General features: G+C 44.5%; 1 protein-coding gene across 2 annotated transcripts in view; it reads left to right on the plus strand.

The window, feature by feature from the left end:
* MAST2 (microtubule associated serine/threonine kinase 2) overlaps positions 1-9978 on the plus strand; it is a 146499-nt gene extending 136521 nt beyond the window's left edge. For both annotated transcript variants that reach the window (XM_019474157.1, XM_009287316.2), the window contains 4 exons: positions 1378-1500; positions 2564-2700; positions 2928-3115; positions 3797-9978. In XM_019474157.1, the coding sequence (XP_019329702.1) occupies positions 1378-1500; positions 2564-2700; positions 2928-3115; positions 3797-5874 (2526 nt within the window). In that variant the 3' untranslated portion in view covers positions 5875-9978. The remainder of the gene's footprint in view (positions 1-1377; positions 1501-2563; positions 2701-2927; positions 3116-3796) is intronic.
* The last annotated feature ends 2019 nt before the right edge of the window (positions 9979-11997 follow it).

Below are 11997 nucleotides of genomic sequence, written 5' to 3' on the forward strand. Positions count from 1 at the left end.
GGGGGGTGGGTGCGCCCTTTATATAAATAAATAAATAACAGTACTTTGGGTTTTACCTGTAGCAGTTTTCAAGCCCATCACAAAACCACAGGAACCTTTCTTGCCTTCTTTCTTCCCTGGTTACATGAATCCACCTTTTTTCACCTGTAGCACATACTTTAAAGCATGTTTCTGTGTACATACCCTCTTTCTCTTTATTGGGACTGTTGCATGAGGGCCAGTTGTAGCTAATTTATTCAGACCTGTGTTAGCGATTATAGCCTGCTCCTGATCAGTTCAGTCTGCTGGGGTTTTCCAAGCAGTCACTTGGAATTGATTACAAGCCTTAAAGCATCACTGCTGCTATGCTGATTGCCTAGGGATTTAGCTCTTGGCTTAGTTGTGTGCTATGCTAAAAGGTCTGGTTTCCATGTCTGTATCTCTTCCTTCCCATTACTTCTGGTGCTTGATCTCTGTGTTCCTTTTTTGTTAACGTATATGACTTCTAGGAATGATCCGTTCCCCAAAGCAGTGTTTGAATTGTGTAGTTAGGGAGAATGGAGTTAGGGTAAAGGTGGTTCATTCTTTTCCTTGCATCTCTGTGTTCATTAGACAATTTGGACTTCATGTGCTTTGGTCATTACTTAACACTCATTCTTACCTAGAAAAATAATCTGAAGCTGCATTTTTCCCTTGCTCCTCTCTGCTTTCCTTGAAAAATGCTGAGTTTACCAAGATACTGATTTGTAGTCTTTTCTGGCTAGAGGGAGAGTTCCAGTATTCTTAAGCATTCTGTCTCCTCACTGTAAAGGAGGCTTACCTTTCTGAACGATGGGGAAAGGCAATGTGTTCACGGGGGAAAAGATCTGATGTTGGATAGGTTAATAAAGGATGGAAAGTGGAAAAAGAAACTCTGTTTGGGATGAGATGCAATATAGGCACCCTAAAAACATGGCACAGAGTCTTATTTAAAAGTCTGTTGGCTGCCTTGGGTTCCAGCATGTAGATGGAAGGATGCTGGATTTGGGGTGGCAAAGAAATTGAAAAAGATTGAATGCTTGTCTGGAAATCAAGAGTATCTAGTTAACATTCCCGAGTGCTGAAAATTTTTGGAAGTGTGTTAAGCCTTTTGCTTTGGGAGGAGCTGGTCTCTTGAACAGCTTAACCATCCTGGCTGGCTGCCTTGGATCGGGAGAAGACTGGCAGGATGCTGGGGGAGGAGTGGAAGAGCGCAGATTTTTGTGCTTGTCTGTGCCAGTCAGTGGTTTCTTTCACCCTTCTTTGAAGCAGCTGATGCTGGCTGCAGCAAGAGGTGAGATGGATGGGCTTTGAGTCTGATCCGGCCAGCGATCTTGTATATTCCTCTTCTCAAATCAGTCACCCCCTTCTTGTTGCCAGCACGTGGAGGAAGGTGGTCCAGCAAATGAAGCAGGTCTGCGTGAAGGGGATCTGATAACCCATGTCAACGGGGAGCCAGTCCATGGACTGGTGCACACAGAAGTGGTGGAGCTGATTCTGAAGGTAGGGACTCAGCACTGTTACATTTTGGAAAATATAAGCAAGCTTGTTTAAAACGCCGTAGGTATCTAATTGGCATTGTCTGAAATACAAATATGTACACAGCACCTGGCCCTTGTTTTGCAAAAACTCATTGCTGCAGCTTGATCTCTAAATCTCCAAAATTTCTGCATGTAATTTGAGCTGAACTAAGATATTTTGTGTGAGAAATAAGGACCCGTCAGATACATTTTTATCAGCAGTAGAGACAAAGGTTAATAAGATTGAAGTATACCTTTCCACAAACATCACTTTAAGAAACAAATACTTTAAAAATTTTCCAACTTCTATTTTTTGCCTTTAGGCTGTGCTAATGTTATTAGCTCTTAATACGTCTTTCTCAAGGATTATTCCTAGTGGTATTTAAAAGCAGCTTTGTAATGGTTGGTCTTAAAATTATCCAGTTAAATGACTTGCGTTTTGATACCTCCTCTGAGCTGAATCCATTTACAGAAATAAGCCCCAAAGTTTTGGACCATTCCAAGAGACAGAAGTCTTTGGGATTGCAAATAGAGGAGCAATCAGGATTTTTTTTTTTTTTTTTTTTTTTTTTTTTAAGATGAGGGGGAATTTTTTTTTTTTAAGATGAGTGAGACAAGCCATGCTCTGTGTTGCAGATTCATCATGATAGATGTCTGATATGCTAACATCTGCCATCAGTCAGAGCACTGGGAATAGGATTGGTAACAGAATATCGCTTTGTTCAAGTTTCCAAGTATTACAAGTATTAAATTGAGGCAGTTGGGATCGCAATGGGAGAGGTCAGATGCTGTGTTCTATCTGCTCTGGGAAGCTTTACCTACCAGCTGGGATCTGAGCTAATCATTTGTGAAAGCCTGACTAAAGAGGGCTCTCTCTCAGCAATTCCTTAATAAATGATAGGTGGAAATGCAAAGGGTGAAATGTAGTTTGACAAAGGATTACAAAACGGCAGGCAGCAATAAACTAGCAGGCTACCTGCTTAGCCTGCAGATCTGCTTCAAATAGCCATGTTTTAAGCAATGTCTCTGTGTCTTGTTTCTGACAGAGTGGAAATAAAGTGTCCATCTCCACCACGCCATTTGAGAACACGTCCATCAAAGTTGGTCCAGCTCGAAAAGCCAGCTACAAATCCAAGATGGCTCGTAGGAACAAGAAGAGCAAAACTAAGGATGGTCAGGAAAGGTTTGTTTTGATGTTTCTCTGTGAAAATTAAATAGTAACCAGGATAATGTAAGAGAGATCTTGTCAAATCAATTTGCAGTTAACGTATATCAGCAGGTACATCCTTTAGTTCTTTTCTTTTTGTTTTCTTTTTCTCTTTAACTGTGCCATAAAATTGACCAAAGTGTGCCAATAAAGATAAATAAATCATTTGGGCTTGTAAACAACTTTTGAATGCTCTTCCACAGTAAGAAGAAGAGTTCTTTGTTGAGGAAGATCACTAAACAAGCATCACTACTTCACACCAGCCGGAGTTTATCTTCACTAAACCGCTCTCTGTCTTCTGGAGAAAGTGTGCCTGGCTCTCCAACTCACAACCTGTCTCCTCGGTCACCAACGCAGAGTTACAGATCCACTCCCGAGTCTGTACACTCAGGTAAAAAAAGAAACAAAACCAAACACAAAAAAATCCACGCAAACAGAAAAAACTTGGAGAAGATTTTTGTTTATTGATTAATTTTTGAAGTAAAATACGCAGCAGCAGGTGGTAGGTCTGTTTGTGAAGTAAAATGGCAGCTGTGATGTCTGTTACCTTAAGGATGGATGTATTCTCATTCATTGATTCATTTAAAAATGAAAATCCATACCTCCTTTTAAGAATGCATTTGCTGTGCTACAGCATCCTTTCACTTTGATGCAAATGTGTATTGTAAGTTGCAATGTTTTTGTAGCAGTTTGACACATTTTCTATATTAGTTCAGAGAAAAGGAATCAAAACTGTGGCAAAGTCATATTTGAAAATTGAATCAGCTGATGGAATAAAGAGATTTGCATCTTCAGAATAGCAATGAAACACATGGTTTATCTGCTTGGAGGTTTTTTTCAGAAAAAAACATTCTGATAGCAGACTGTTTCTTACTATATTCCGGTGTTGTATGACAATGATGTGAATTTTCCATCAGAAGCCATGCAATATTACCCTGTAATATTACTGCAGTGCTTTGTGGTAACATGGCATTTTGTCTTGACTTTGCATGTCTTATTTTCAATAACTTGTTTTAATGGCCAAATATATATTAATCTTCCTAGTCCTTTTTTTTTTTTTTTTTTTTTTAAGTTGGTGGCAATTCTTCCCAGAGCAGCTCTCCCAGTTCCAGTGTTCCCAATTCTCCAGCCAGCTCTGGACACATTCGACCCAGCTCTCTGCATGGACTAGCACCAAAGCTTCAAAGACAGTACAGATCTCCAAGGCGTAAATCTGCGGGAAACATCCCTCTGTCACCACTAGCTCACACTCCATCACCAACCCCACAGTCCACATCACCGCAGCGCTCCCCATCTCCTTTACCAGGACACTCAGTTGGCAGCTCCAGTATTATTCAGTCTTTTCCAGTAAAACTACACTCCTCTCCTCCGCTGGTGAGACAAATTTCTCGCCCCAAAAGTGCTGAGCCCCCTAGGTCTCCTTTGCTAAAGAGAGTGCAGTCGGCCGAGAAATTGGCTGCCTCGCTGTCCTCTTCTGAGAAGAAGCTGGCTTCCTCACGTAAGCATAGCTTGGATATTTCTCACTCTGAATTTAAGAAGGAGATGCTACAGAGGGATCCTAGTCTCCAGAGCTTACAAGAATCTGCGAATGAAACAACAGGTGGCAAACTTGGGCTGGCGGAAAAAGGGATGTTGCATAAGCCGGGTTCACGGAAGTTGGGTGCTATTCGACAGGACAGGGTGGAGAGGAGGGAGTCTCTGCAAAAGCAAGAGGCCATCAGAGAAGTAGATTCTTCCGAAGATGAAACGGATGATGGTTCAGAAGATAGTCAGGATGGGAGAAGACTGGACAAGCCCCCTGACAGTGGAGACCAAGGCTCAGATTCTTTTAATGAGGATAATAAGTTTTCATCTAAACTGGAAAGCAAGGATAGTATTGAAGATGATGCCTTTCTACCTGAAGATCCAAAAGGTACAGAAGATTTGCAGAAGGGAAATAATCAACAAGCCAAGCCTGTTTCAGAGCCACTGCAAATCGGTGTGCACCCTTCCCCATCAGAGGTCCTCCCAAGAACTTCTCCAGAAAAATTAGCTAATTTAGAAAAGCCATTCCTAAGATCAGAAACAACTGCAAAGGAACATAAATTGCCAGAAAACAAAACTTTTGAGTGTTTTGGTCCAAAAGACAAGTCTTCTGAAGCAATCAAAGACCTAGGGAGAACTACAAGTACTCAAAAAACAATACATCACACAGAACATATACAGTGCCCATCTATCAAACTCCTGGAACTTGAAGAAGGTGACTCTTCTGCGGCTTCGTGTGGTAAGCTTGACCTGAAAGACCCTCTGCTAACAGAAAGCAGTCAGAAAAAACAGGATTCCAAATCTCAGCTGGCACTTTCTTCATGGTGCGCGGCAAGCGTGAGCACTCCTCTCTCGGTAAGCCCCGCGGATCGCAGTGAGAAGGATCACAAAGAGATGCTTCAGCCTGCAGAACAGCACAGCACCTCATTTCTGTCTCCTGGAAGCCTGAGCAGAATGTCCCAAAAAAGTCCTAGTACTGAAAAGCAACCCAGCCCATCCCAGGCAGAGAGTGCTTCAACCGCCGGCAGAACAAGCCCAGCAGGTCCTGTATCCTCCACGCTCCTTGTCCCCGGTGCTATCGAAAGAGCTCTCTCTGTGTCTCAGTTAGTGCCGCTAGCTCAGAGCGTGTTAGGCCCTTTGAAGCTCAGTATGTCTGGTTCCGGAGAGGTGGAAAAGAGAAAGGATTCTCCCCATTTGGTTGCCTCCTGTAAAGAAGAGAGAGATTCGAAACAAAAAAGGCAGGAAACTTCACAAGCAGGAGCATGTCAAGAGAAAGCCAAACTATCTAGCACAGACGCTCTGACCACGAGGAGCGGATCCTGCACAGAGTCATTAAACTCAGCAAAGCCCTGGGAGGCAACGTGTCCTGTGGTGGCAAAAAAGGAGGCAACTTTTTGCAGTGCTAAAGCATCTGAAGTGTTGGGAGGTAGCTGCAAAATCACTCCATCGAAAGAGCTGTCTCACGCTCTTGGACAAGCAGCTCTGAGAGCCTCTCCTCTGCCAGATGGCAGCACGAGGCCCTGTAAAGAAGGGACTCTCGTGCAAGCAAAAAGCAAAGAGGTTGGAAATCAGTTAAAAATACAAGACTTTCCCCTGTCACATGATGGTGCTGTAAAGAAAACATAGCAGCATCCCTGGTACATGTGGACTGGAGCATTCTACATTCAAAATAGAGACTGCATGTTTGAATTTTGTAATATACACTAATATAAAATAGAACTTGTGTACATCTATTTTTGGGAGGGTTTTTTTCATACCGTTTTTTGTGTTTTTTCATCATTGCTATTCTATTTTTGTACACAGTAATGCTTGCCGTTTGAGGTCTCTTCAGAACAGGGTATCTTTAAAGCAGGGCTTAAGAAACAGTTTGATTTTTTTTTTTTTCTTCCTTCCAGACCTTTTATTTTGCCTGAGTTCAGGGCCTGTTGTGCTCTTCCCTCTAATCCTGCATTTATTTGAGATCCCAAAAATTCTGAGTACAAAAAAGGCAGCTTACTTTTAAATTTCTGGTTTTCAACCTTTTCTTTGAAATGCCATTGAAATTCACAATTTTCAAGTTTTTTCTTGGATTTACAATCTGATGTCCTTTTACAAGGAGAAGAAACTACCCTCTTGTCCACAAGTTATTCTGGAACTACAAACCCTCTTCGGTGCAAGTAAGACCTCTTTGTCACTGCGTGCATTCACAGTCCTGCACGAGTCCTTAGAGGATACAGAGGCAAGGGACGTGGCGGGAGGGGTCGGACAGAGAGAGATCCCTGTCTCTCTGTAAACCAAGTAAAAGTATTTTTCAATGGAATTATCAGATAGAGAAATCTCCAATCCGTAAGCTGCTGTTGTTTTTTTTTTTTTTGATTGTTTTTACTTATCCTTTCCACATGGCAGGAAAGGTTGCCTTATGGCAACTTTTCCCTCTGTTTTTAAAGTTTTAGTGATGTTTTATCTTCCTTTCTCTGGCTTCAATTCATAACTTGCCCTGCCTCAGAATAAATGACCACAGGAAAGGGGTGCCTTGTAGGTTGATTTTCACGTAGAGAAATTTGTAGTTGCGTGTTCTCCAGTATGTCTCGGGCAAAGTTATCTCAATGATAAATGACCTTTGGAGACTTTTCCTTCTCTTGATGAGTCTAAATAGGTAGGGATTTTAAGGTGTTCCTTAACATTTCTGAATTGGGGCTTGGGAAACTTGCCGAGTTTTCTGAATCTACCCGTTAAAAACAAAAAAACTATGAAGAGTTCTGACTCCTCGAGTTCTGTGGACAAGCTGCAAGCAGACTTCAAAACACATGTGATATTTTAAGATTTCAGCTTTGATAGCTAGATCATTTCCACTGCTGAGGTCACTTTCCATTAAAAAAATTACTCTTTGCTCTTAGGTTTAGACATTGCCGTGCTTTAAGTGTGACCGACTCTGGATAACAGTGCTCTTTGCTGAGGATTAGATCAATAATAATACACCAATAAATGTGTCGAGTGGTGATACCTATAGCACTGTAAGCCATTTCTTCATCCAATTAAAGGTTCCTCTCAATGAACACTCCCGTCATTTGTCCCAGATTGTGCTCAGCTTTTATTCTAGTCTTGTCTGAGTGTATCTCCCTGCGGATCACCCGCAAGGTCTAGTATCCTGCTCACTGGCTTACTCTGTTAGAAGCAGAATGACTGTGCAACAGTATTTCAAGCTAAAACCTGCCTCTGTTGGTCTGATTTCATTCCACTGCCGCCGCCTTCATTGCCTTGGCTTTTTCTGAACTTGAAGTTTTGATTTGCTTCCCCTAAATGGAAATATGTTTTTATATAGGAATATATTTTCTCCATCTCTTTCAACTTGATTTCAGCTCAATCCGTAAATCACAAAAATCTCTGGAATCTCACGCTGCTTCTTTCTGTATAACCATTGTTTCCCCCCATTATATACTTGATTTTGGCTGCTTGGATTTCATTTCTGGACCAAGTTTTGGTTTGGTTTGAGCTTTTTTTTTTTTAACATGTTTAAATGAGTGTTTACTCCGTGTGTCTGTGTGAACATGTATGGTGTTGTTAATACACTAACCAAAGCCTCAATGCTCCCAGATAACACGTTAATAAATCTTGCTGTGACGGTATTGAGAGCAGAGCCTGCTGTGCTGTCTCTTTGCTCTTTTTCCTGGAATACATAGGCTACTTGTATACACTTGGTTTGCAGTTACAAACCACAATATTTCCACTGCCTTGTCAGGGTCCTGGGTATCTCCAGCCTTTCAAAGCACTCTCGTTGATGAGCATCATTCTGTGCTGATTCGGAGCAATAGCAAGTAAGGAACAGACTTGGCAGGATCTGGTACTAATCTGGCTGGTTTTCTCCCTGATGGGTTGATCTACTAAAAAATTGCTGAGAAGCAAGGTCCGATTGGCAGTACAGTATATGATAAAATGGACAGGAATAGTGAAAAACTGATTCAGCATCCTGAGTCTGTGGTAATTACAAAGACAAGCCTCAAGCTTATCTCCTGAGAGCACCTAACCTTGGCGAGATGGAAATCTCTGTATCAGTTAAGTAGTGGGCCCAGAGTTGCGTGAGGACGTGGTCTGACCTGGCTGTTCCCTGGGTGGCAGGTCCCCGTTTCCTTCTCCTTGCAGCGACACTGCTTCTTCCTGTGAGCGTGCTCCTGGGACATCCATGAAGGGCTCTGCGTTTAAAAAACCTGAGGGCAAAACCAACCACTGCTCTTAGGAGAGAGGGCTGGGGACCCTGGCTCATCCCACGCGGGTTGGGATGGGACCCTCTGAAGGTACCAGCTGTATTAGCTGCTGACTCCCTCCCTTTGCAGCCGGTGGTTCCAGCGCTGAATTGCAGTTATCCTTTCTTACGCTTAAAAAGAGGAGTGAAAAAACTTGCTATGTCACAGCTTTTGCTGCTTTTGCCTGAATTGGCCGAAGAAGAGGTGAGGTATGTGTTTCATCGCCTCTTTTGTAGCTACAGTACAGAAAGTGATCAGTGCAATTTAAAAAACGCTGTTTTTCTGGAAGCCAAAACCAAACAGTGTTACTAGGAAAGCATCCTAGTGAAGGCCCGTATCCCCTGCTCCTGGTCAGTCCTGCAGTTTCCCTCGGTGTGCCAGGTGCCCCATCGTCCTGGTTCCACCTTCTGTCAAATTTATATGCTGCACCTTAGCAAAAAGTTTGGGCAAAAAGCCTTTTTCTATAAAATTTTGATAATAAACCGGGTAGATGCACCAAGACTTATTCCTTGCTCTGCTAAGAATTGCTTAAATACCTTCTCAATAAGCTTGCAAAACGTGTTGGGGAGGAATGAGATGTTGGAAAAGCTGTGTGTGAAGAGCGAGAGTGTGCTCCCCAGTGCAGGATTGGACCCACGGTACCCGAGCAAAGCATTCAGCAAGCCGAGAACTCGGCCTCCATAGATAACCCCGAGTCAGACAGGCGGGAGAGAGAAGTTGCGTGCGTGTGGTGTGCGTTTGGTGAATGAGCTGTGCATATAACCACCCAAATATGCTGCTTTCCTGCTTCGTTTCCCTGTTTCCTTCTGTCGGCTTGGATGTGTCTCCTGCTCCTCATCCGTGTTGGGATGATGGCATCAAAGCTGGTTCCAGGCTCTGCAGCTCCTCTCTGCTCCTGCATCCAGCCGGCGCGTTCCTGCCCTGTGCCTCACTTCAGTGTTATTTTTCCCTTTGTCTCTTACTGTTGCAAACGAAAAGAAATGGATGATATTTATTGTAAATATTAGACTTTAGCATTGTAACGGCCACTCCTGGGTCTGAATGTCAGAGGCCTTTGGCTGCTAATATACTAAAGAGCGCTTGCCGGGGAAGGGGTAGGAGTGACCAGTGGTTTTGGTTGCCACACTTGCATTAAGGTGTGATTTGGAGTATTTTAAATTTATTTTTGTTTTCTTCCGAAGAGGGGAGGATAAAGTCTTTCTCTGGTTTTCTCTTACTGGATGTGAAGGATAATTCTGTACTTCTAGTAGAAGATTTGACAGAAGTGTGTGTTTACGTTGTGTTCGATTACCATATCCAGGTGGCTGTGAGAGCACCTCCTGAGCTGGGCTCCGCCAAGCTGTGTCACTCAGCACTTAGCTAGATAAGAGAAAGTGTGGAATTTCTGTGTTTTTAGAAACTTGAACAATTGCCACATAATAGCGGTGCAATAATTTTTATTCATGTTGTACCTGCATGTCGATGTTCAAATCCTCCTCCAAAATAAATATTTTTTTTTTTTTTACATAAATTCAAACTCGTGTGTGTTTCTTGTTCGGTCTCCCCTCGCTCTCCTGCAGCGCCGGGGGTGGCTGTGCCGTCAGCCCCGCCACCTCAGCCGGCTGCTTGGCGGGGCAGAAAATAGCCTGCAGAGTGTCTGGGTATTGGAGGTATCAGAGTAAATCTGCGAGACTACTTGGGATTTTCTGCTCCACGGGCCAGATGTATGGATAAGCCAAAGCTTTGCACTCTGAAACTCAAGCCGAGAATTTACCATCCTCCACTGAGAATCGCTTAAGTATGTAGTGTCCTGTGTCCCTGCTAATGCAGGGTCCTAATGGTCAGTCCTTACTAAAGGCATAAAAACATGTAAGACATGAAACTTAGCTGAGTAACAGAAGAAAACAGCAAGACAAGGAGAGGGTACGACTGACCGCAATTGAACACAATGGCTGATGGTTGTATGAGTTGCGGGCACGATAAAATCCAAAGGGCACCGGCTGCCAGCGGCACAGGTACAGCATTGGCTTGGATTAGCGAAACAGCACGAGGCAGCAGGAGCTACGTAGCCCCCTTGTGCACCCAGTTATTTAGGCTGTCTTGATAATGTACCGCCCAAAACCTTTCCAGAAATGGCCCTTTGCTTTTAACATTTGCAGATGTGCACTCTCCACATGGAAAAGCCTTTAAAGGCTTATTCTTGTCCTTGGAAATAAAGAGCTGGGGAGACACTCGTGTCTGGGGGATTGGACTCAGCCTTGTTTGCTGCTGCCGAGGATGCTCAAAACATCCCGTGTCTCCGTGCTCCAGAGTAGCTGCCAAGCAGAAATCGGCGGTGAAGCACAGCTCCATCCACGGGAGATTTGCAGTGCCCCTGCCAGCAGCCTCTCGCCACGCCGCTGTTCATCATTGCTGACGACGGTTCATAAAAGAGTGATACTCCTGCCCACGCGCAGAGGGACAGCACGGCTCAAAGGGATGGGAGGCGAAGAGCGCGTAGCGAAAGGATGCTGTTACCTCTCCTGTAGCGTTGAACAAAATGGTCTTTCTCTGGCACAGCAAGGCTCGCAGCTCCTGCAGCCGCTGCTGGCTCTCTGCAGGGACCTGGCGCAGAGCAAGGGCTGGCCATGCCCTGAGTCCAGAGCATCACACTCCATCGACATGGGGGGCCAGGAGCATCGCTCTGGTCCTGCTCTTTGGGGCCGAGCGGAGATGTGGCAACAAGAGCTTTTCAAATTACACCTTCATGGGAACACCCAGTTTCTCTCCTTTTTTAAGACTTACTAGCTAGAGTTTAATTAGGGTTAAGTTTAAAGTCCGCAGCCCTCCTGTAGATGTTCCCCCAGTCAGAAATAAATTGCTCTTAGTCCACAGCAGTTTATTCTTCCAGAGGATTAAGCTGCAACAAATAAGGGCCATTTTCCTCCTGAATGACGGCACACACGTGGGCAGCTCAGTGCGCTTTGGCACCCGCTCGCTGACGCTGACACCGAGATTTGACTCCTTCCCCTGGGATCAGAGGGTTTGAGCAAGACCCCGGGCGAAGTCCTGCTGCTGGCAGCCAGGCAGCCTGCAGCTTACCAGCAATTTCGAAGATGGGAATTAGGGGGAAAGCCGAAACAATCCACACGGGTGCTCGGCCCTCCGCTGTTCACAGCCTGCCCCGAATGGAAACTGCAGCTGGAATTGCTGTCGGATGCACCAAACGACGACTCATGGCCCCATCAAAATCTGGCATCTGCAGCAGTAGCGCTTGCTGTGCCCTGCGAGCGGGGGGGATCGGGGGCTTGTCACCTCTGCAAGCCTTTTCCCCCCTTTTTTGGGGCCTTTTAATAATAATAATGGATAATAATAATAATAATATAATAAATGGTGTGTGCTGTGGGAGGGCTGGGTGGCCTTGTGAGTGGTGGGCTGCCCTTGCTGGGGGGAAAGGGTTGCTCCATGGGAGGTTTTGCAGCATCCTTCAGCCCCGCAGTGTGTGGAGCAGGTGGGTCGGGTCGGGCTGAGCCAGGGGCATGTCCCCCTGGGAGGGTGTGTGCTATCTATC

This window comes from Aptenodytes forsteri, unplaced genomic scaffold (genome assembly GCF_000699145.1).
Source record: "Aptenodytes forsteri isolate BGI_AS27 unplaced genomic scaffold, ASM69914v1 Scaffold119, whole genome shotgun sequence".
Classification (NCBI taxonomy): Eukaryota; Metazoa; Chordata; class Aves; order Sphenisciformes; family Spheniscidae; genus Aptenodytes; species Aptenodytes forsteri.